The sequence below is a fragment of the Salvelinus namaycush genome, chromosome 14 (assembly GCF_016432855.1).
Source record: "Salvelinus namaycush isolate Seneca chromosome 14, SaNama_1.0, whole genome shotgun sequence".
Classification (NCBI taxonomy): Eukaryota; Metazoa; Chordata; class Actinopteri; order Salmoniformes; family Salmonidae; genus Salvelinus; species Salvelinus namaycush.
This window is the reverse complement of record NC_052320.1, coordinates 4,455,913-4,481,294: the sequence shown is the minus strand read 5'-3', so window position 1 is coordinate 4,481,294 and position 25,382 is coordinate 4,455,913. Positions and strand designations below refer to the sequence as shown.

The 25,382-nt window shown below is 42.0% G+C and overlaps 1 protein-coding gene across 1 annotated transcript in view; it reads left to right on the top strand.

Moving 5' to 3' along the window:
- LOC120059561 overlaps positions 1-24,483 on the top strand; it is a 41,793-nt gene extending 17,310 nt beyond the window's left edge. The window contains exons 9-22 of the mRNA XM_039008694.1: positions 3,133-3,225; positions 3,972-4,031; positions 5,326-5,445; positions 5,569-5,613; positions 5,831-5,884; positions 7,465-7,533; positions 7,647-7,799; positions 12,690-13,136; positions 17,595-17,678; positions 19,769-19,909; positions 21,058-21,378; positions 22,317-22,535; positions 22,973-23,143; positions 23,487-24,483. Coding sequence (XP_038864622.1) covers positions 3,133-3,225; positions 3,972-4,031; positions 5,326-5,445; positions 5,569-5,613; positions 5,831-5,884; positions 7,465-7,533; positions 7,647-7,799; positions 12,690-13,136; positions 17,595-17,678; positions 19,769-19,909; positions 21,058-21,378; positions 22,317-22,535; positions 22,973-23,143; positions 23,487-23,708 — 2,199 coding nt within the window. The 3' untranslated portion in view covers positions 23,709-24,483. The remainder of the gene's footprint in view (positions 1-3,132; positions 3,226-3,971; positions 4,032-5,325; positions 5,446-5,568; positions 5,614-5,830; positions 5,885-7,464; positions 7,534-7,646; positions 7,800-12,689; positions 13,137-17,594; positions 17,679-19,768; positions 19,910-21,057; positions 21,379-22,316; positions 22,536-22,972; positions 23,144-23,486) is intronic.
- Positions 24,484-25,382: the final 899 nt, after the last annotated feature.

The following is a 25,382-nucleotide window of genomic DNA, read 5'->3' as shown; positions in this document are numbered from 1 at the left end:
TATACGGCCACCGGTCTGGCAGGGTCTGTCAGTTGGTCCAGTCGTTATACGGCCACCGGTTTGTCAGTTGGTCCAGTCATTATACGGCCACCGGTCTGGCAGGGTCTGTCAGTTGGTCCAGTCATTATACGGCCACCGGTCTGGCAGGGTCTTGTCAGTTGGTCCAGTCATTATACGGCCACCGGTCTGGCAGGGTCTGTCAGTTGGTCCAGTCGTTATACGGCCACCGGTCTGGCAGGGTCTTGTCAGTTGGTCCAGTCGTTATACGGCCACCGGTTTGTCAGTTGGTCCAGTCGTTATACGGCCACCGGTCTGGCAGGGTCTTGTCAGTTGGTCCAGTCATTATACGGCCACCGGTCTGGCAGGGTCTGTCAGTTGGTCCAGTCATTATACGGCCACCGGTCTGCCAGGGTCTGTCAGTTGGTCCAGTCATTATACGGCCACCGGTCTGGCAGGGTCTGTCAGTTGGTCCAGTAATTATACGGCCACCGGTCTGGCAGGGTCTGTCAGTTGGTCCAGTCGTTATAAATCAATAAAAAAGTAACAGAATAAGAATAACATAACGAGGCTATATACAGGGGGTACCGGTACAGAGTCAATGTGGAGGCTATATACAGGGGGTACCGGTACTGAGTTAGTGTGGAGGCTATATACAGGTGGTACCGGTACAGAGTCAATGTGGAGGGTATATACACGGGGTACCGGTACAGAGTCAATGTGGAGGCTATATACAGGGGGTACCGGTAGCGAGTCATTGTGGAGGCTATATACAGGGGGCACCGGTAGCGAGTCAATGTGGAGGCTATATACAGGTGGTACCGGTACAGAGTCAATGTGGAGGGTATATACACGGGGTACCGGTACAGAGTCAATGTGGAGGCTATATAAAGGTGGCACCGTTACCGAGTCAGTTGAGGTAATCTGTACATGTAGGTGGGGGCGAAGTGACTATGCATAGGTAACAAACAAACAGTGAGTAGCAGTAGCGTCCACTGTCCACGATAAGAGATGGGAAAAAGGCCATAGTTCCATTGACAGACTCTACTGAGGTACAGTAATAATTCATTCCAAGAAACAACTTCCAACAGAGTTGAAGGTATGACATATAAGTTATGAGGTGGGTAGTTGTAGGTAGTAGATCTTGGTGAATATTGCTGGTTTTGTAGTTAGGTATCCCACTGTAGTATTGTGTTGTCGTGTTAGTTTGAGCTATAATGTTTAAATTATCGGAACGTTCACTAAAGGGGCAGGGGATTTAAGGTTCGCTATTGAGGGAGGACTGTGAGGGGTGTGTTTCAGCTGTTGACAGCTGGAAAAACTCTACCCCGTCACTTCCACAACCTTTCTCTACCCTATTCATCCGCTGACACAATATTTATATAGTCCTGGAAGACAAAGAGAAATTTAAGTGAAAGACAAAAGTACAATGGTAAAAGAAACACGGCTATATAAGGAGTAGGGACTCTGGTTGCCTAGGGCACGGGTAGCAACCGTGGTCCTGGACTTCCTGGTACCCTCATGGTTTTAGATTGGTTCAATCTTAGAAGACCGGATGTGTTGAAATTAGTCAATCGCTGAAGTGATCTATTAGCTTTGTAGCTCAGTGTAGTGCCTAGTTGGGACAACATCCTGCTCTACGTGCAGCACTCTAGGAAGCGTACCCCTGAGCCATTTCCGTGATTACGACACATGAGGGTCTATCACCGTTTCGGAGCGAACTAGAGCGGTTGTCACACAGGGTGTTGAAGACGGGCTGAGTTCACCACAATAATGCATTTGAATGTTTCCATGTTTTTAGAAGGTGTCGATTTTGTTTCTAAGGCAAGTGCAGCACAGGCGTTGGGCTATTTGCGCTGCAGGAATCGTTGTCAGCTCACTAATGAGAGGGTCTAGAACTGAGCCTTGCGGGATGCCACAATAGTTGTAGAGTAGAATAGAATAGTTCTTAGCGTAGCGTTTGTTTCCTTATTTACTGTTTTTCACTGACCGCCAGATTCCAGACTAATCCATGCATGGGTTAAAGCAGTTCATTTCTTTCTACTAACTAGCCTCTTATTAACCTTTACAAACATGAGTGCAAACCGCATGGTCTTTACCTTAAAAAAAAAATATATATAAATCAAAGGGATTAATTTAGGCCGATGGTAACGGGATGGTTATCTGGTAACGGGATGGTTAACGGGATGGTTATCTGGTAACGGGATGGTTATCTGGTAACGGGATGGTTATCTGGTAACGGGATGGTTATCTGGTAACGGGATGGTTATCTGGTAACGGGATGGTTATCTGGTAACGGGATGGTTATCAGGTAACGGGATGGTTATCTGGTAACGGGATGGTTATCTGGTAACGGGATGGTTATCTGGTAACGGGATGGTTATCTGGTAACGGGATGGTTATCTGGTAACGGGATGGTTATCTGGTAACGGGATGGTTATCTGGTAACGGGATGGTTATCCGGTAACGGGATGGTTATCTGGCTGTAATGGATAGGGTTGCAACATGCTGCTCACTTACCCAGGTTTCCTGGAAATCCCAGTTGAAGGGGGGATTACTTTATTTCCTCCTGATTTTACTGGAACGTTGGGAAAGGTAATCACGTTCTGCAACCCTACTAGAAGTGCAATAGTAGATGGCACCCTATTCCCTATATAGTGCACTACACTGTGGGCCTGGTCAAAAGTAGTGCACACTATACGGATTCGGGTGCCGTTTGGAACTCAAACGTAGTGTGACTGTCTTGTGCTGGTTGCTCTGTCCCTCCCATCTTCCCTTCCCGTAGTGTGCTGTAATGTGACTGTCTTGTGCTGGTTGCTCTGTCCCTCCCATCTTCCCTTCCCGTAGTGTGCTGTAATGTGACTGTCTTGTGCTGGTTGCTCTGTCCCTCCCATCTTCCCTTCCCGTAGTGTGCTGTAGTGTGACTGTTGTGCTGGTCGGTCTGTCCCTCCCATCTTCCCTTTCCGTAGTGTGCTGTAGTGTGACTGTTTTGCTGGTCGGTCTGTCCCTCCCATCTTCCCTTCCCGTAGTGTGCTGTAGTGTGACTGTCTTGTGCTGGTCGGTCTGTCCCTCCCATCTTCCCTTTCCGTAGTGTGCTGTAGTGTGACTGTCTTGTGCTGGTCGGTCTGTCCTCAGGTGGGAGGGGATAAATGGGTTCTAGGGGGGAAACGACTGGAGTTCAAAGAAGAGGAATTCGGCAACAGCGGCGCGACTCCACTTTACGCTAAGGTACGCTTTATAACCTGACTCCACTTTACGCTAAGGTACGCTTTATAACCTGACTCCACTTTACGCTAAGGTACGCTTTATAACCTGACTCCACTTTACGCTAAGGTACGCTTTATAACCTGACTCCACTTTACGCTAAGGTACGCTTTATAACCCGACTCCACTTTACGCTAAGGTACGCTTTATAACCTGACTCCACTTTACGATAAGGTACGCTTTATAACCTGACTCCACTTTACGCTAAGGTACGCTTTATAACCTGACTCCACTTTACGCTAAGGTACGCTTTATAACCTGACTACACTTTACGCTAAGGTACGCTTTATAACCTGACTCCACTTTACGCTAAGGTACGCTTTATAACCTGACTCCACTTTACGCTAAGGTACATTTTATAACCTGACTCCACTTTATAACCTGACTCCACTTTACGCTAAGGTACGCTAAGGTGGTTTTTAATGTATACCATATTTTAAATGTGCATCCCAAATGGCCTATTTAGTGCACTACTTCTGATCAGGGCCCATAGGGTTCTGGTAGAAAGTAGTGCACTATATAGGGAAAAATGTTGCCATTTGGGAGGCATACTAAAAGAATGAAATTGACAGCACTCCAAAAATATACTTTAAAAAAAGATATATATATATTAATTCCATGTGGAAATAGCATTCATCCTCCTCCTATGATGTGTTTTTTGATGAAGTTCTCCTCCTCATCTGTTCTTGGTTCGTGCGTTTGTTTTTCAGAAGAAGCGTAAGCGGTTTGGACACAAATCAACCAAGGTCACCAGGAGACCTAGTATATCGGTAAGTCACCAGGAGACCTAGTATATCGGTAAGTCACCAGGAGACCTAGTATATCGGTAAGTCACCAGGAGACCTAGTATATCGGTAAGTCACCAGGAGACCTAGTATATCGGTAAGTCACCAGGAGACCTAGTATATCGGTAAGTCACCAGGAGACCTAGTATATCGGTAAGTGGGATGTAGGGTTGGACCATTTAATTTAAATCCAGTCAATTTAGGAAGTACACTAAAATTACAATTTACTCACAAAGCTTTTCAAAGAGGAACAATTGGAATTTGGTTTTCTTTCTTGAAGGGTAGGTAGCATAAACAACCACCTGGACATTATGGATTTGCATTAGTATAGACATCAAAAGTTCCAGTGCAAAGTTCGATCAGATTTTTTTTTTTTGTGTGGTTTGATGTCACAAAGAGAACCCGGACAGCCAGTCTATTTCTTACAATGTAAACTTCATACTAAACCAAATCCTGTGTACTCATGACTACTGGTACCCTTTCAGCCAATTTACAAGTAAATCCAATTCGGCTTGCAAGGTTGCTATCCAACTAGCCTGCTAATGTTAGCCCTATAGCCCTACCAGCCTGTAGCACTGTGAGCCAGTTTCTTTCAACACCTAGCTAGCTAATTATCATATTTAATAGCGAATTGAGCCAGAATGAGCCTTCTAACCAGTTATCAAAGAATGTTAGGCTATATACAGTGTGTTCAGAAAGTATTCAGACCCCTTGACTTTTTCCACATTTTGTTACATTACAGCCTTGTTCTAAAATTGATAAAATAGTTTTTCCCCTCATCAATCTACACACAATCCCCCATAATGACAAAGCAAAAAAAAAAAATTCACATTTTTTTCTAATTTAAAATATAAATAAATGAAATATCACATTTACATAAGTATTCAGACCTTTTACTCAGTACTTTGTTGAAGCACCTTTGGCAGCAATGACAGCATCGAGTCTTCTTGGGTATGGCGCTACAAGCTTGGCACACCTGTATTTGGGGAGTTTCTCCCATTCTTCTCTGCAGATCCTCTCAAGCTCTGTCAGGTTGGATGGGTAGCATCGCCGCACAGCTTTTTTCAGGTCTCTCCAGAGATGCTCGATCGGGTTCAAGTCCGGGCTCTGGCTGGGCCACTCAACGACATTCAGAGACTTGTCCCAAAGCCACTCACGCATTGTCTTGGCTGTGTGCTTAGGGTCATTGTCCTGTTGGCAGGTGATTTTTTTTCTCGCAATTTTGCGACCTTATATATAGGCTACAGATAAGGTCAAGATTGTTTTGTTGTCCCCACAGAGAAAAGCCAAGATGAAAGAATCTGTGAAAGAACTGGAAGAAGAGGAGGAAGAAGAGGAGGAAGAAGAGGAGGAAGAAGAAGAAGAAAAGCCACAGAAGAAGATGAGGACTCCTCAACAGGTATTTGTTGATTGATTTTGAATTGGATGATGATTGATTGGTTTTGGTTTGTCACTGTCCTTGCGTACAAAAAGCATTTGGATGATATGATGTCAATTGAATTTCTCATAATTATTCATCCAGAAGGTAAAAGAGGACGAAAAACAAGAGTTGAAATCACAGAGAAAGGTTTGTATTTATGAATTTATTTTAATATTGGGTGTTTGTCACTTTTTAAACGTGTACATGACACTGCAACAATATGTCTCCATGGGGACAATAAAGTCAGGAAGGATACGGGTGGGTCTAATCCTTAGATTTATCAATTTAGCATAAGCGTAAACGCTACATACTCACCAAATTAAAAACAAAATTTGTAGGCTAGCAAACCCATGTCTTTTTACAGAAGGTACAGATGAAAGAGAAGGAGGAGGAAGTTGAGTGGAAGCCAGAGAAAATTGTGAGTTTTTTTAAATTTATTTTTATTACATTTTTATTTATTTAACCAGGAAGTCCCATTTTGAGTTTAGAAAGACCTCTTTCTAATGGGAGGCGAAGACGTTGTCTGTCTTCACTATATAATGGATATGCCACTCCGATAGGTCGATTTATATGAGAGAGATCCCAGAGTAGAGCCTTGAGGGACGCCACCCACATGGATACAGTGGCAGGAGTGAAGAGTCCTCAACATGTGATTATTATTAGGTGTGTGACAAGGGCCCTAACTGGCACCATAGTCCCTATATAGTGCACTATATACAGTGCCTTCAGAAAGTATTCATACCCCTTGACTTATTCCACATGTTTTGGTGTTAGTCTGATTTCAAAATGGATTCAAAAAAGAAAATCCACCCATCTACACACAATATCCCATAATGACAAAGTAATAATTTTGGGGGCGGAATGTTTGCGAATGTATTTTTTAAAATGAAATGCAGAAATATCTAATTTACATAAGTATTCACACCCTTGAGTCAATACATGTTAGAATCAGATTTGGCAGCGATTACAGCTTTGGGTCTTTCTTGGTAATTTACTAAGAGCTATGAGACTCGAAATTGAGTTCAGGTGCATCCTGTTTCCATTGATCATCCTTGAGATGTTTCTACAACTTGATTAGAGTCCACCTGTGGTAAATTCAATTGATTGGACATGATTCAGAAAGGCACACACCTGTCTATATAAGGTTCCACAGTTGACAGTGTATGTCAGAGCAAAAACTACGCTTTGAGTTCGAAGGAATTGCCCGTAGAGCTCAGAGACAAGATTGTGTCGAGGCACAGATCTGGGGAATGGTACCCCAAAAAAATTCTGCAGAATTGAAGGTACCCAAGAACACAGTGGCCTCCGTCATTCTTAAATGGAAGAAATTTGGAATCACCAAAGACTCTTCCTAGAGCTGGACGCCCGGGCCAAACTGAGCAATCGGTGAAGTGCCTTGGTACTGGTCGTAGAAAAAATTACTTCACTGGATTTTGGAATACTATAATAGATTCTAGAACAGCCTAACCCTTCTTTGAGAGGCATTGGAAATCCTCCCTGGTCTTTGTTGAATCTGTATTTGAAATTCACTGCTTGACTAAGGGACCTTACAGATGTGTTGGGGTACAGAGATGAGGTAGTTATTAAAACACCATGTTAAACACTTTTATTGCACACGGAGGGAGTCATGCATCTTATTATGTGACTTGTTAAGCACATTTTTACTCCTGAACTTATTTAGGCTTGTCAAAACAAAGCGATTGAATATTTGACAAGACATTTCTGCGTTTTCATTTTTAATTAATTTGTAAATATATATATATTTTTTTTAAAAACACAATTCCACTTTGACTTTATGGGGTTGTGTGTGTGTGTGTGTGTGTGTGTGTGTAGGCCAGTGACCACAAAAGCTTAATGTAATCCATTTTTTAATTCAGGCTGCAATAACAAAATGTGTAAAAAGTCACTGTAGGGAATCGTGTGCTACTTGGGATGCTTCCAAGCTAACTCCCTAGATGTTTTTTGAGTGACATTTCTCTTCCTGTTGTCATCCTACAGGTGTATAACCACAGCGAAGGAAGTGACTCTGAAGAGGCACATGAACCGACTAATATCTCACGTATAACGGTGAGTCAGTGGAAGACTTGAGTCCTAAATGGCATTCTTTACCCCTCTTTTTCCCGCTCACTCGCCCAGGTGTGTGACTAATTCTTCATTTGTTTCTTTCCTTTCTCTCTCAGGGTAAATTGAAGAAGCGTACTCAGGGCTGTGGTCACTGTGCTCCCTGCCAGCGTACAGATTGTGGTAAATGTGTCTACTGCCTGGACAAGCCCAAGAACGGCGGAGCCAACAAAAAGAAACAGAAGTGCAAGTACCGCCGCTGTCTTAATATGGTACATATGGTTCTTTATGGTACATATGGTTCTTTATGGTTCATATGGTTCTTTATGGTTCATATGGTTCTTTATGGTTCATATGGTTCTTTATGGTACATATGGTTCTTTATGGTTCATATGGTTCTTTATGGTTCATATGGTTCTTTATGGTTCATATGGTTCTTTATGGTACATATGGTTCTGGTGTATGGTTCTTTATGGTACATATGGTTCTGGTGTATGGTTCTTTATGGTACATATGGTTCTTTATGGTACATATGGTTATTTATGGTACATATGGTTCTGGTGTATGGTTCTTTATGGTACATATGGTTCTTTATGGTTCATATGGTTCTTTATGGTACATATGGTTCTGGTGTATGGTTCTTTATGGTACGTATGGTTCTTTATGGTACATATGGTTCTTTATGGTACATATGGTTCTTTATGGTACATATGGTTCTTTATGGTACATATGGTTCTTTATGGTACATATGGTTCTTTATGGTACATATGGTTCTTTATGGTACATATGGTTCTTTATGGTACATATGGTTCTTTATGGTACATATGGTTCTGGTGTATGGTTCTTTATGGTTCTGGTGTATGGTTCTTTATGGTACATTTGGTTCTTTATGGTACATTTGGTTCTTTATGGTACATTTGGTTCTTTATGGTACATTTGGTTCTTTATGGTACATATGGTTATTTATGGTACATATGGTTCTGGTGTATGGTTCTTTATGGTAAATAGGGTTCTTTATGGTTCTGGTGTATGGTTCTTTATGGTTCTGGTGTATGGTTCTTTATGGTACATATGGTTCTAGTGTATGATTCTTTATGGTTCTTTATGGTACATATGGTTTGGGTGTATGGTTCTTTATGGTACATATGGTTCTGGTGTATGGTTCTTTATGGTTCTGGTGTATGGTTCTTTATGGTACATATGGTTCTGGTGTATGGTTCTTTATGGTACATATGGTTCTTTATGGTTCTGGTGTATGGTTCTTTATGGTACATATGGTTCATTATGGTACATATGGTTCTTTATGGTACATATGGTTCTGGTGTATGTTTCTTTATGGTACATATGGTTCTGGTGTATGGTTCTTTATGGTTCGGGTGTATGGTTCTTTATGGTACGTATGGTTCTGGTGTATGGTTCTGGTGTATGGTTCTGATTTATGGTACATATGGTTCTGGGGTATGGTACATATGGTTCTGGTGTATGGTTCTTTATGGTACATATGGTTCTGGTGTATGGTTCTTTATGGTACATATGGTTCTAGTGTATGGTTCTTTATGGTTCTGGTGTATGGTTCTTTATGGTACATATGGTTCTGGTGTATGGTTCTGTATGGTACATATGGTTCTGGTGTATGGTTCTTTATGGTACATATGGTTCTGGTGTATGGTTCTTTATGGTTCGGGTGTATGGTTCTGGTGTATGGTTCTTTATGGTACATATGGCCCTGGTGTATGGTTCTGGTGTATGGTTCTGATGTATGGTTCTTTATGGTTCTTTATGGTACATATGGTTCTGATGTATGGTTCTTTATGGTACATATGGTTCTAGTGTATGGTTCTTTATGGTACATATGGTTCTTTATGGTACATATGGCCCTGGTGTATGGTTCTTCATGGTACATATGGTTCTGGTGTATGTTTCTTTATGGTACATATGGTTCTGGTGTATGGTTCTTTATGGTATATGGTTCTGGTGTATGGTTCTTTATGGTACATATGGTTCTGGTGTATGGTTCTTTATGGTTCATATGGTTCTGGTGTATGGTACATATGGTTCTGGTGTATGGTACATATGGTTCTGGTGTATGGTTCTTTATGGTATATGGTTCAATATGGTACAGTTGAAGTCGGAAGTTTACATACACCTTAGCCAAATACATTTAAACTCAGTTTCTGTTTAATCCTAGTAAGAATTCCCAGTCTTAGGTCAGTTAGGATCACCACTTTATTTAAGAATGTGAAATGTCAGAATAATAGTAGAGAGAATGAAATAATTTCAGCTTTTATTTCTTTCATCACATTCCCAGTGGGTCAGAAGTTTACATACACTCAATTAGTATTTGGTAGCATTGCCTTTAAATTGTTTAAGGGTCAAATGTTTCGGGTAGACTTCCACAAGCTTCCCACAATAAGTGAATTTTGGTCCATTCCTCCTGACAAAGCTGGTGTAACTGAGTCAGGTTTGTAGGCCTCCTTGCTCGCACACGCTTTTTCAGTTCTGCCCACAAATGTTTAATAAGATCGAGGTCAGGGCTTTGTGATGGCCACTCCAATACCTTGACTTTGTTGTCCTTAAGCCATTTTGCCACAACTTTGGAAGTATGCTTGGGGTCATTGTCCATTTGGAAGACCCATTTGCGACCAAGCTTTAACTTCCTGACTGATGTCTTGAGATGTTGCTTCAATATATCCACATAATTTTCCTGCCTCATGATGCCATCTTTTTGTGAAGTGCACCAGTCCCTCCTGCAGCAAAGCACCCCAAAACATGATGCTGCCACCCCCGTGCTTCACGGTTGGGATGGTGTTCTTCGGCTTGCAAGCCTCCCCCTTTTTCCTCCAAACATAAAGATGATCATTATGGCCAAACAGTTCTATTTTTGTTTCATCAGACCAGAGGACATTTCTCCAAAAAGTACGATCTTTGTCCCCATGTGCAGTTGCAAACCGTAGGCTGGCTTTTTTATGGAGGTTTTGGAGCAGTGGCTTCTTCCTTGCTGAGCGGCCTTTCAGGTTATGTCGATATAGGACTTGTTTTACTGTGGATATAGATACTTTTGTACCTGTTTCCTCCAGCATCTTCACAAGGTCCCTTGCTGTTGTTCTGGGATTGATTTGCACTTTTCACACCAAAGTACGTTCATCTCTAGGAGACAGAACGCGTCTCCTTCCTGAGTGGTATGACGGCTGCGTGGTCCCATGGTGTTTATACTTGCATAATATTGTTTGTACAGATGAACGTGGTACCTTCAGGCGTTTGGAAATTGCTCCCAAGGATGAACCAGACTTGTGGAGGTCGACAATTATTTTTCTGAGGTCTTGGCTGATTTCTTTTGATTTTCCCATGATGTCAAGCAAAAAGGCACTGAGTTTGAAGGTAGGCCTTGAAATACATCCATAGGTACACCTCCAATTGACTCAAATGATGTCAATTAGCCTCTCAGAAGCTTCTAAAGCTGTGACATCATTTTCTGGAATTTTCCAAGCTATTTAAAGGCACAGTCAACTTAGTGTATGTAAACTTCTGACTCACTGGAATTGTGATACAGTGAATTATAAGTGAAATAATCTGTCTGTAAACAATTGTTGGAAACATTACTTGTGTCATGCACAAAGTAGATGTCCTAACCGACTTGCCAAAACTATAGTTTGTTAACAAGACATTTGTGGAGTGGTTGAAAAACAAGTTTTAATGACTCCAACCTAAGTGAATATGGTTATTTTTGGTATTTGGTTCTATATGGTTCTTTATGGTATTTGGTTCTATATGGTTCTTTTTGGTATTTGGTTCTATATGGTTCTTTATGGTATTTGGTTCTATATGGTTCTTTATGGTATTTGGTTCTATATGGTTCTTTATGGTATTTGGTTCTTTTTGGTATTTGGTTCTATATGGTTCTTTATGGTATTTGGTTCTATATGGTTCTTTATGGTATTTGGTTCTATATGGTTCTTTATGGTATTTGGTTCTTTATGGTATTTGGTTCTTTATGGTATTTGGTTCTATATGGTTCTTTATGGTATTTGGTTCTATATGGTTCTTTATGGTATTTGGTTCTTTATGGTATTTGGTTCTATATGGTTCTTTTTGGTTTTTGGTTCTATATGGTTCTTTTTGGTTTTTGGTTTTATATGGTTCTTTTTGGTTTTTGGTTCTTTATGGTATTTGGTTCTATATGGTTCTTTTTGGTATTTGGTTCTATATGGTATTTGGTTCTATATGGTTCTTTATGGTATTTGGTTCTATATGGTTCTTTATGGTTTTTGGTTCTATATGGTTCTTTTTGGTTTTTGGTTCTATATGGTTCTTTTTGGTATTTGGTTCTTTATGGTATTTGGTTCTATATGGTTCTTTTTGGTATTTGGTTCTATATGGTTCTTTTTGGTATTTGGTTCTATTTGGTTCTATATGGTTCTTTATGGTATTTGGTTCTATATGGTTCTTTATGATATTTGGTTCTATATGGTTCTTTATGGTATTTGGTTCTATATGGTTCTTTATGGTATTTGGTTCTATATGGTTCTTTATGGTTTTTGTTTCTATATGGTTCTTTTTGGTATTTGGTTCTTTATGGTATTTGGTTCTATATGGTTCTTTATGGTATTTGGTTCTATGTGGTTCTTTATGATATTTGGTTCTTTTTATGGTATTTGGTTCTATATAGTTCTTTTTGGTATTTGGTTCTTTTTGATATTTGGTTCTTTATGGTATTTGGTTCTATATGGTTCTTTATGGTATTTGGTTCTATATGGTTCTTTATGGTTTTTGGTTCTATATGGTTCTTTTTGGTATTTGGTTCTTTTTGGTATTTGGTTCTATATGGTTATTTTTGGTTCATGGTTCTTTATGGTATATGGTTCTTTTTGGTTATGGTATGTGGTGGTTAAGAGAATGTGTTTTCAATTTGTGTTAGATTATTTCGCAATTTGTGTTAGATTATTTCGCAAAGTCTCGTGACATTGTTTTTCAAAGATTATTTAAATTGTATTTCACAAACACACACAAACTCTTAATCCTCTTATAGGCGTTATGCTGTAAGTAGTATGTATGTATGTATGTATGTATGTATGTATGTATGTATGTATGTATGTATGTATGTATGTATGTATGTATGTATGTATGTATGTATGTATGTGTAATTAAAAGCCTTCTCCCTCCAGCCCACCAAAAGGGACTTAATGGGAAGCTACTTTAAGAAACACCTGACAGAAGACCCAGGTGGCCAGAGTGTTCGCATTGGACGAGGAAGTGCTCTTCCAGGAAGTGTTCCTATTTCACCAGGAAGTGTAGTAGGACGTGGACCAGGATATGTACTATTAGGAAGGACACTTTCAAAATGGCGTATGATAAAACCAGGAAGTGGATCAACAGTTGGCACAGGGAGGGGACGTGGTCGGCCCCCTAAACACTTCACCAAACGGAGGAGACGAGTATGGAGCCAGGGCCCCCCGAGTGATACGACAGAGACGGACGAGAGTGACGAGGAAGAGGAACCAGGTTACACCGTTTCCACCCAGTCGTTGGAGCACAGCCCTGGGGGAGAGGATGGAGAGAGATGGGCGGAACTACAGGAGTACGACGACGATGTGCCTGAACAAATATATCAGGTAAGCTCTCTCTGACGGTCTCTGTGGTCGAGTCCCAATAACCTCTCCTTTCTCCTGAAGTGTGCACTTTCCTTCATGGATTTGAAAGGAAATGGTTGGTATATGGACCCCCCCTAGCCCATGCCTATATAGCTATTCAATAATTTTACATTTTGGGTAGAAGTGAACTAGTGCACACTTCAGGAGGAAGGAGAGCTTATTGGGACACACAACCATATCTTTGTTCTGTCCTAAACGGGGCACGTTAAATCGGCTTACAAGCCTCATCTGGCCCGTGGGCCGCCAGTTTGAGACCTCTGTTCTAGATCAGGGGGGTTTTCAAACCTCTCGTCGGGGATCCCCAGCCATTCCATGTATCTGAACTATTCAAGAACTTTCACACCTGATTTGAACTAATTATTAGGTAAAGATAGTAGGTCAATTGTGAAACGTCTGGGAGTCCCTGAGAACCACTGTTCTACATGGTTCTCTATATCAAATCAAATGTATTTATATAGCCCTTCGTACATCAGCTGATATCTGATGTATATCAAAGTCATATGTACTGAGTCAATGGTAACATGGCTATATACACAGAGTACCAGTACTGAGTCAATGATAACATGGCTATATACACAGAGTACCAGTACTGAGTTAATGATAACATGACTGTATACACAGAGTACCAGTACTGAGTCAATGATAACATGGCTGTATACACAGAGTACCAGTACTGAGTCAATGATAACATGGCTGTATACACAGAGTACCAGTACTGAGTTAATGATAACACGGTACTATACACAGAGTACCAGTACTGAGTCAATGATAACATGGCTATATACACAGAGTACCAGTACTGAGTTAATGATAACATGGCTGTATACACAGAGTACCAGTACTGAGTCAATGATAACATGGCTGTATACACAGAGTACCAGTACTGAGTCAATGATAACATGGCTGTATACACAGAGTACCAGTACTGAGTCAATGATAACATGGCTGTATACACAGAGTACCAGTACTGAGTCAATGATAACATGGTACTATACACAGAGTACCAGTACTGAGTCAATGATAACATGGTACTATACACAGAGTACCAGTACTGAGTCAATGATAACATGGTACTATACACAGAGTACCAGTACTGAGTCAATGATAACATGGCTATATACACAGAGTACCAGTACTGAGTCAATGATAACATGGCTGTATACACAGAGTACCAGTACTGAGTCAATGATAACATGGCTGTATACACAGAGTACCAGTATTGAGTCAATGATAACATGGTACTATACACAGAGTACCAGTACTGAGTCAATGATAACATGGTACTATACACAGAGTACCAGTACTGAGTCAATGATAACATGGTACTATACACAGAGTACCAGTACTGAGTCAATGATAACATGGTACTATACACAGAGTACCAGTACTGAGTCAATGATAACATGGTACTATACACAGAGTACCAGTACTGAGTCAATGATAACATGGCTGTATACACAGAGTACCAGTACTGAGTCAATGATAACATGGCTGTATACACAGAGTACCAGTACTGAGTCAATGGTAACATGGCTATATACACAGAGTACCAGTACTGAGTCAATGATAACATGGCTATATACACAGAGTACCAGTACTGAGTTAATGATAACATGACTGTATACACAGAGTACCAGTACTGAGTCAATGATAACATGGCTGTATACACAGAGTACCAGTACTGAGTCAATGATAACATGGCTGTATACACAGAGTACCAGTACTGAGTTAATGATAACACGGTACTATACACAGAGTACCAGTACTGAGTCAATGATAACATGGCTATATACACAGAGTACCAGTACTGAGTTAATGATAACATGGCTGTATACACAGAGTACCAGTACTGAGTCAATGATAACATGGCTGTATACACAGAGTACCAGTACTGAGTCAATGATAACATGGCTGTATACACAGAGTACCAGTACTGAGTCAATGATAACATGGCTGTATACACAGAGTACCAGTACTGAGTCAATGATAACATGGTACTATACACAGAGTACCAGTACTGAGTCAATGATAACATGGTACTATACACAGAGTACCAGTACTGAGTCAATGATAACATGGTACTATACACAGAGTACCAGTACTGAGTCAATGATAACATGGCTATATACACAGAGTACCAGTACTGAGTCAATGATAACATGGCTGTATACACAGAGTACCAGTACTGAGTCAATGATAACATGGCTGTATACACAGAGTACCAGTATTGAGTCAATGATAACATGGTACTATACACAGAGTACCAGTACTGAGTCAATGATAACATGGTACTATACACAGAGTACCAGTACTGAGTCAATGATAACATGGTACTATACACAGAGTACCAGTACTGAGTCAATGATAACATGGTACTATACACAGAGTACCAGTACTGAGTCAATGATAACATGGTACTATACACAGAGTACCAGTACTGAGTCAATGATAACATGACTATATACAGAGTACCAGTACTGAGTCAATGATAACATGGTACTATACACAGAGTACCAGTACTGAGTTAATGATAACATGGCTGTATACACAGAGTACCAGTACTGAGTCAATGATAACATGGCTATATACACATAGTACCAGTACTGAGTCAATGATAACATGGCTCTATACACATAGTACCAGTACTGAGTCAATGATAACATGGCTATATACACAGAGTACCAGTACTGAGTCAATGATAACATGGCTATATACACAGAGTACCAGTACTGAGTCAATGATAACATGGCTATATACACAGAGTACCAGTACTGAGTCAATGATAACATGATAACATGCTGTACAGAAACCCAGCCTAAAACCCCAAACGGCAAGCAATGCAGGTGTAGAAGCACGGTGGCTAGGAAAAACTCCCTAGGAAGAAACCTCGAGAGGAACCAGGCTATGAGGGGTGGCCAGTCCTCTTCTGGCTGTGCCGGGTGGAGATTATAACAGAACATGGCCAAGATGTTCAAATGTTCATAAATGACCAGCAGGGTCAAATAATAATAATCACAGTGGATGTCGAGGGTGCAGCAAGTCAGCACCTCAGGAGTAAATGTCAGTTGGCTTTTCATGGCCGATCATTAAGATTATCTCTACCGCTCCTGCTGTCTCTAGAGAGTTGAAAACAGCAGGTCTGGGACAGGTAGCACGTCCGATGAACAGGTCAGGGTTCCATAGCCACAGGCAGAACAGTTGAAACTGGTTCCCAACCGGTGGGCCTTGAGGAGCTCTCGGGTGGGCCCCGGAGGAGAGCTCTCTCGGGTGGGCCCTGGAGGAACTTTTTTCTTAATCTTGATAATTTTTGGGAACACTCACTTGTAAATGTGACCGGTGGAATGCACATATAATTAAGACTTGGGAGCATCAGATCAGATAATACATTGAATGGCATGTGGTTCCATCTGTATCGCCGAGTCAGTGTCCAGTGTGCTCAGGCTGCTGTAACATTTGGATCATTTGAGGAACAAAGGTGACAACCATTTAGACAAGTCTGATTTTAGGCTTAGCTGTACCACAGCCTCTGCCGTAGAGACAAACGGAGCGTTGCTTTGTGGACCACGGTTACGCCTTGTCTCAAACTGTTCAAAACTAAACATCCAATTTTTTATTTTCTTACATTGTTTTTGGAATTTTACCCCCTTTTTCTCCCCAATTTCGTGGTATCCAATTGTTAGTAGTTACTATCTTGTCTCATCGCTACAACTCCCGTACGGGCTCGGGAGAGACGAAAGTCGAAAGCCATGCGTCCTCCGAAACACAACCCAACCAAGCCGCACTGCTTCTTAACACAGCGCGCCTCCAACCCGGAAGCCAGGTGGAAACACCGTGCACCTAGTTACCTTGGTTAGCGTGCACTGCGCCCGGCCCGCCACAGGAGTCGCGATGACACAAGGATATCCCTACCGGCCAAACCCTCCCCTAACCCGGACGACGCTAGGCTTTCGAGACAAGATAGACAAGATAGTAACTACTAACAATTGGATAGGTGCGTCGCCCCATGGACCTCCCGGTCGCGGCCGGCTGCGACAGAGCCTGGGCGCGAACCCAGAGTCTCTGGTGGCACAGCTAGCGCTGCGATGCAGTGTCCTAGACCACTGCGCCACCCGGGAGGCCACTAAACTTCTATTTTACTGGAGCTTTTACGGAACGCGGAATGCTCTTCAAGGTGTACACACATAATTATCACGAGTAAGGAACCAACTAACTAACTATCCAACTATTAAAATAGTTAAAATAACTCCTATTTAATATATTTATATATATATATATTTATTTTTTAAATGTCACACAAAGTGGATGATATGGAGGTCATTACCTCTAAATAAATAAATGAAAAAGGACGTTTTAGTTGTGCCGCAGAATTTGGTTATCCACGGTACAATATGATGTTTCTTAATCCTCCTCTGGTTCTAGATGTCTCCATCCTCCATCGTGCCTGTAAACCCCGGTAGTGGTTTATCCGAGTCAGAGGAACCCTACCCCAGCAGCTGTGTGCAGGTAAGGACCAACAACGCATACAAATGTACAGTTGAAGTCGGGGAGTTTACATACACTTAGGTTGGAGTCATTAAAACTCGTTTTTCAACCACTCCACACATTTCTTGTTAACAAACTATAGTTTTGGCAAGTCGGTTAGGACATCTACTTTGTGCATAACACAAGTCATTCGTCTAACAATTGTTTACAGACAGATTATTTCACTTATAATTCACTGTATCACAATTCCAGTGGGTCAGAAGTTTACATACACTAAGTTGACTGTGCCTTTAAACAGCTTGGAAAATTCCAGAAAATGATGTCATGGCTTTAGAAGCTTCTGATAGGCTAATTGACATAATTTGAGTCAATTGGAGGTGTACCTATGGATGTATTTCAAGGCCTACCTTCAAACTCAGTGCCTCTTTGCTTGACATCATGGGAAAATAAAAATAAATCAGCCAAGACCTCAGAAAAAACATTGTTGACCTCCACAAGTCTGGTTCATCCTTGGGAGCAATTTCCAAACGTCTGAAGGTACCACGTTCATCTGTACAAACAATAGTATGCAAGTATAAACACCATGGGACCACGCAGCCGTCATACCGCTCAGGAAGGAGACGCGTTCTGTCTCCTAGAGATGAACGTACTTTGGTACAAAAAGTGCAAATCAATCCCAGAACAACAGGCTACCCGAAACGTTTGACCCAAGTTAAACAATTTAAAGGCAATGCTACCAAATACTAATTGAGTGTATGTAAACTTCTGACCCACTGGGAATGTGATGAAATAAATAAAAGCTGAAATAAATCATTCTCTCTACTATTCTGACATTTCACATTCTTAAAATAAAGTGGTGATCCTAACTGACCTAAGACAGGGAATTTTTAATAGGAATAAATGTCAGGAATTGTGAGAAACTGAGTTTAAATGTATTTGGCGAAGGTGTATGTAAATTCCGACTTCAGGTGTACATATACATACATACCGTGCGCATTCGGAAAGGATTTTGACCCCTTGACCTTTCACACATGTTGCTAGGTAACAGCTTTATTCTAAAATGTATTACATCGTTTTTCCCCCCTCATCAATCTACACACAATACCCCATAATGACATCACAATACCCCATAATGACAAGGCATAAACAGGTTTAAAAAAATAAAAAAATAAACGGAATTATCACATTTACATAAGTATTCAGACCCTTTTACTCAGTACTTTGTTGAAGCACCTTTGGCAGCGATTACAGCCTTGAGTCTTCTTGGGTATGACGCTACAAGGCTGGCGTACCTACAGTACCGGTCAAAAGTTTGGACACACCTACTCATTCCAGGTTTTTTTTTTTTTTTTTTTACTATTTTCTACATTGTAGAATAATAGTGAAGACATCAAAACGATGAAATAACACATATGGAGTTATGTAGTAACCAAAAAAGGTGTTAAACAAATCAAAATATATTTTATATTGGAGATTCTTCAAGGTAGCCACCGTTTTTGCCTTGACAGCTTTGCACGTATCCCTAATTGCTCATGTAATTTGCTCTTGAGAAGAGCATCTGCTTAAATGTAACAGCTGCTTGTAGAATTGTATTTATTTGTTTCACCTGTGATCCTGAACCTCTCCATTACTCCGTCCGTTTAGTTTTGGATGTCATGGTAGGCTATCGTTGGTACTCCATGTAATTCCAGGCAGGGCAGGTCGCAGTGCTGATGGAAACGCCAGCAGCGGGGATTTTAGACAGCCACAAGCCCGGAACATTCCGCAGGCCCACAAGGGCTAAACGTGTTGCGGGCTGTGTTAAAGCCGTCAAGGAAACCTTGCTAGCTTGATATCTAGTTAGCAGCTAGGCTAGCTGCTATAACAAGCAGCTCTTCAAACTATTTAGTTGACAGGATCCCTGGACAGATATAGCGGTCCCAGCCACTGAGGCTAACCGGGTCGCTAGTAACCAAACTTTTTCAATCGAACACTTTTTTCCCCCGAGACTTTCAAAGCAACAAACTCCCTTGTTCAGCATGCATTACACCAATTTCAATTGACCATAATGCTGAATGTATGCATCGATAGTATAATTGTGTTAATGTCCCCAGCCCTACCCCTATCCCCAGCCCTACCCCTATCCCCAGCCCTACCCCTATCCCCAGCCCTACCCCCAGAGCTGTTACCAGGGCGACCATGGCAACCTCCAGTTCATCAGGATGAACGGCAACCAAATTACCATCACCCCTGGCCCCAGCCTCGCTTCTCAGGTAGTGAGTCACACACATCATCACCGTATTCACAAATTAGCTAGCTCTTGCTGAATGGGACTTTTCACTGGAAATCTATTGCATTGTCCCAGCTTGGTGCGTATAACCAGCTAGTCCGTAGATTTAGTAAAACCAAGCTAGTCCGTAGATCTAGTAAAACCAAGCTAGTCCGTAGATCTAGTAAAACCAAGCTAGTCCGTAGATCTAGTAAAACCAAGCTAGTCCGTAGATCTAGTAAAACCAAGCTAGTCCGTAGATCTAGTAAAACCAAGCTAGTCCGTAGATCTAGTAAAACCAAGCTAGTCCGTAGATCTAGTAAAACCAAGCTAGTCCGTAGATCTAGTAAAACCAAGCTAGTCCGTAGATCTAGTAAAACCAAGCTAGTCCGTAGATTTAATAAAACCAAGCTGGTCCGTAGGTTTAGTAAAACCAAGCTAGTCTGTAGATTTAGTAAAACCAGCTAGTCTGTAGATTTAGTAAAACCAGCTAGTCTGTAGATTTAGTAAAACCAGCTAGTCTGTAGATTTAGTAAAACCAGCTAGTCTGTAGATTTAGTAAAACCAAGCTGGTCCCTAGGTTTAGTAAAAACCAAGCTGGTCCGTAGGTTTAGTAAAACCAAGCTAGTCCGTAGATCTAGTAAAACCAAGCTGGTCCGTAGGTTTAGTAAAAACCAAGCTGGTCCGTAGGTTTAGTAAAAACCAAGCTGGTCCGTAGGTTTAGTAAAAACCAAGCTGGTCCGTAGGTTTAGTAAAAACCAAGCTGGTCCGTAGGTTTAGTAAAAACCAAGCTGGTCCGTAGGTTTAGTAAAAACCAAGCTGGTCCGTAGGTTTAGTAAAAACCAAGCTGGTCCGTAGGTTTAGTAAAAACCAAGCTGGTCCGTAGGTTTAGTAAAAACCAAGCTGGTACGTAGGTTTAGTAAAAACCAAGCTGGTTCGTAGGTTTAGTAAAAACCAAGCTGGTTCGTAGGTTTTAGTACAAACCAAGCTAGTCCGTAGGTTTAGTAAAAACCAAGCTAGTCCGTAGGTTTAGTAAAAACCAAGCTAGTCCGTAGATTTAGTAAAAACCAAGCTAGTCCGTAGATTTAGTAAAACCAGCTGATCAATGTTTTTATTGTATTTCTAATGCTCTCCTACTCGATTTCTCCCAAGGCCTCGGCAGTCCTGGAACCTGCGGTTGAACCCCCGTCCGTTAACTACATGACATCTGAACCAACGGCTATGCAGCAACGAGGTCCGCCTCTACACCAGCCCCTGACTGAGCCCTCCTCACCGTACAGTATGAGCAGGACAGAGACGGCCACGCTAGACTACACCGAGGAGGAGCAACTAGTAGAGCTGTACGCCGAGATACCTCGAACCGTCATCCACCTCGGACCACCTGACCCGCCAGAGGTCACAGGGTCAAAGGGCATGCCTAGGTTGACCGCCGAGGTCATCCACGATGTCACTCCCGATGATGTCACTCCAGATGTGAGCTGTCCATCAGTCCCACTCTTTTAATCTCTCTCCCATTGTACTTTACCCTGTCTAGCATGGACATTACTGGATTGGTTATCTCTCTTTATCTAGCATGGACATGGAGAGAGATGTCCAATCATGTCCATGATAGGTGATTGGACATCTCTCTCCATCGATCATGGACATGATTGGATTGGTTATCTCTCTCTCCATCGATCATGAACATGATTGGATTGGTTATCTCTCTCCATCGATCATGAACATGATTGGATTGGTTATCTCTCTCCATCGATCATGAACATGATTGGATTGGTTATCTCTCTCTCCATCGATCATGAACATGATTGGATTGGTTATCTCTCTCTCCATCGATCATGAACATGATTGGATTGGTTATCTCTCTCTCCATCGATCATGAACATGATTGGATTGGTTATCTCTCTCTCCATCGATCATGGACATGATTGGATTGGTTATCTCTCTCTCCATCGATCATGGACATGATTGGATTGGTTATCTCTCTCTCCATCGATCATGAACATGATTGGATTGGTTATCTCTCTCTCCATCGATCATGAACATGATTGGATTGGTTATCTCTCTCTCCATCGATCATGAACATGATTGGATTGGTTATCTCTCTCTCCATCGATCATGGACATGATTGGATTGGTTATCTCTCTCTCCATCGATCATGGACATGATTGGATTGGTTATCTCTCTCTCCATCGATCATGGACATGATTGGATTGGTTATCTCTCTCTCCATCGATCATGGACATGATTGGATTGGTTATCTGTACAGGGCAAACTAAATTAACCTCGGATCAAGTGTTTGGGACTATTTTGACACATGTATTTAACCCAGTTTTGATCTCTCCACATATTCATTTCTGTCATTACTCTCTCTCTCTCTCTCGCTCCTCCCTCTACCCCCACCCTCCCTCTAGATCACAGAGATCTTCAGTCTGGCCGACGGCAGCGAGTCCTGTCGTGACGGGAGCGAGGCAGCTCTGTTTGGGTTCCTGAGGGCCCTGCGCCGCACGGTGCTACCAGCCCACTGGGTTGGGGTCATGGCCAGGGGACCTCTATTACAACTCCTCCAGTGCTCTAAACTCTCTACCATGGCTGACACGGTTCTCCAGATCCAACCGGGCTTCTGCTTCCAGGTAGGGAACGAAAAAATGACTTCCAGCACAAGTTCAATTCAACTTAGGGTCCAGATGGCACCCTATTCCCTAAATTAACGCACTACTTTTGACTACTCCTTTTGGTCTCGTTACGGATGAAGGTTTTAGGGCAGAAACGCCATCCGTAACTTTGACACCTCCTTTTTGTATCAGTCCGATTTTCCTTTTGGGCCTACAGCACCCAAAGCCTCACCTCCAAAGTATTTTACAACTTAATGTTAGAGTGTTCCTCGTAAGTTTTTAAGTGTCTGTTTACAGAAAACCGAAGTATGGATTACAGTTTTGTCCAGGCCCATTGAGTACTTTTCAGGGTGAGGAACCATCTAACATTGTTGTAAAATACTGAACTTCCCCTTTAAGCTTCTGAACTACTGAAGGATGAGTTGAGCTTGTTATTGTGTATCGTCTTCAACCAGGTGACGGTACAGGGCCAGCCCCTGCTGCTGACCCACCCCCTGTACGAGGTCCACCCTCCCCGCCTCGGAACCATCACCCAGCTGGTCACTCTGCTGCTGGACCTGGAGACCCTGATGGTCTGCCCCGGCTTCCCTGTCAGGCAGCCCGCCCTGGAGGACAGGGGCATGGAGGTGAGACCCAGAAAGACTCCTGCCCTATGGGTTCGATCTCCTGTTTCTGTAATGAGGCAGCTTGATGTACCAGTACACCCCCTGGACAGGACACTAGTCTATCTCTGGCCCTTACCCCCAATCCAGCTCCTTAATGCTGAGTGGAACAGGTCTCAGTTTGATAACCGTTTCCCAATACATTCAAAATGTTATTTAAGAGCTACAAATACACTCCAAACTATATCTTCAAGTGTTTCTAAAAGCAGACTAAAGTCTCTAGAATGCATCTTTTAACATGTCATTGTGCAATACCTTTTTTATTTATTTATTTATTTTCATTTACAATGTCCCGTTTTACCGGTAGGTGATGGAGCCGGTCCTTTGTGTGAGGGCGGCCATCTGTGAACTGCTGGTCCCCCTGGAGGAGGAGAGGTGTGAGAGGTGTAGAGACAACATCGTGGAGGAGGAGGACCTGGAACTTGTGGAGGAGGAGGACCTGGAACTTGTGGAGGAGGAGGACCTGGAACTTGTGGAGGAGGGGGGACTGGAATTTGAGCTGGAGTTGGGGGAGGATGGGTGGGTGTAACAGGGTTGGAGGGTGTGACTAGAGAGTGGGTTTTGAACCCCCGGGACAATACTGTGTTAGCCTGCTGAGCTAAATCCTAAACTTGTGTTAGTCCACCAAGCCAAAACTCTAGGCAGGTTTACTTGTTATGCTAGTGTGGTCCACGGAACCACCTAAATACAGAAACCCGAGTCCAGGTTGCTCATCAAGCCGGCATGGTTCATCGTACAGGACTTTGTTTTTGGAGAACCAGGACGTGGATGGGTACACCTCCAAACCAACGCAGAAGTGCCTGCGTATGATTGACATTCAATTTGGTGCTTTTAGAAATAGAATGACTAGAAAATCATTCTATTCATTGTATTTCTATGACTAGAATTTTGACTTTAGTTATGGACATGACTGAAAATGTCTTCCAACACATCACGGGTCGTTTACCGTTAGATCAGGCAGACCAGTGTTGTTTTTTACTTCTGTATTTGACACTTAATGTTGTTGGCATTTAAAACAAATGAAAGTTCTCAACACGAGGCAACTGGGATATCAACATGACTACTTGTCTTTGGTTTCTGGACCAGCCATTTTCTTCTTTTTTTTTAAAACATTGTTTTTTTGAGTTTTGTTCATCAGTCATCACTGTATTTCATAGACTACATAACACACACACAGACTAGTAGCAATGTATGGAAGATTGGCTGCTTAACATTCGTTTAAGATCTAGTAACGTTATACGTACAGTACCAGTCAACAGTTTGGACACACCTACTCATTCAAGGGTTTTTCTTTATGTGTAAAATTTTCTACATTGTAGAATAATAGTGAAGACATCAAAACTATGAAATAACACATATGGAATCATGTTGTATCAGCTTTGCACACTCTTGGCGTTTTCTCAACCAGCTTCACCTGGAATGTTTTTCCAACATTCTTGAAATAGTTCCCACATATGCTGAGCACTTGTTGGCTGTTTTTCCTTCACTCTGCCATCCAACTCATCCCAAACCATCTCAATTGGGTTGAGGTCGGGTGATTGTGGAGGCCAGGTCATCTGATTCAACACTCCATCACTCTCCTTCTTGGTCATACAGCCCTTACAGAGCCTGGAGGTGTGTTGGGTCATTGTCCTGTTGAAAAAACAAAAGTGTCCCACTAAGCGCAAACCAGATGGGATGGCGTATCCCTGCAGAATGCTGTCGTGTAGCCATGCTGGTTAAGTGTGCCTTGAATTCTAAATAAATCACTGACAGTGTCACCAGCAAAGCACCCCCACACCATCACACCTCCTCCTCCATGCTTCACGGTGGGAAATACACATGTGGAGATCATCTGTTCACCTACTCTCAAATTTGGACTCCAGACCAAAGGACAGATTTCCACCTGTCTAATGTCCATTGCTCGTGTTTCTTGGCCCAAGCAAGTCTCTTCTTATTATTGGTTTCCTTTAGTAGTGGTTTCTTTGCAGCAATTCAACCATGAAGGCCTGATTCACACAGTCTCCTCTGAACAGTTGATGTTGAGATGTGTCTGTTACTTGAACTCTGTGAACCATTTATTTGGGCTGCAATCTGAGGCTGGTAACTGTACTGAACTTATCCTCTGCAGCAGAGGTAACTCTGGGTCTTCCTTTCCTGTGGCGGTCCTCATGAGAGCCAGTTTCATCATAGCGCTTGATGGTTTTTGCGACTGCACTTGAAG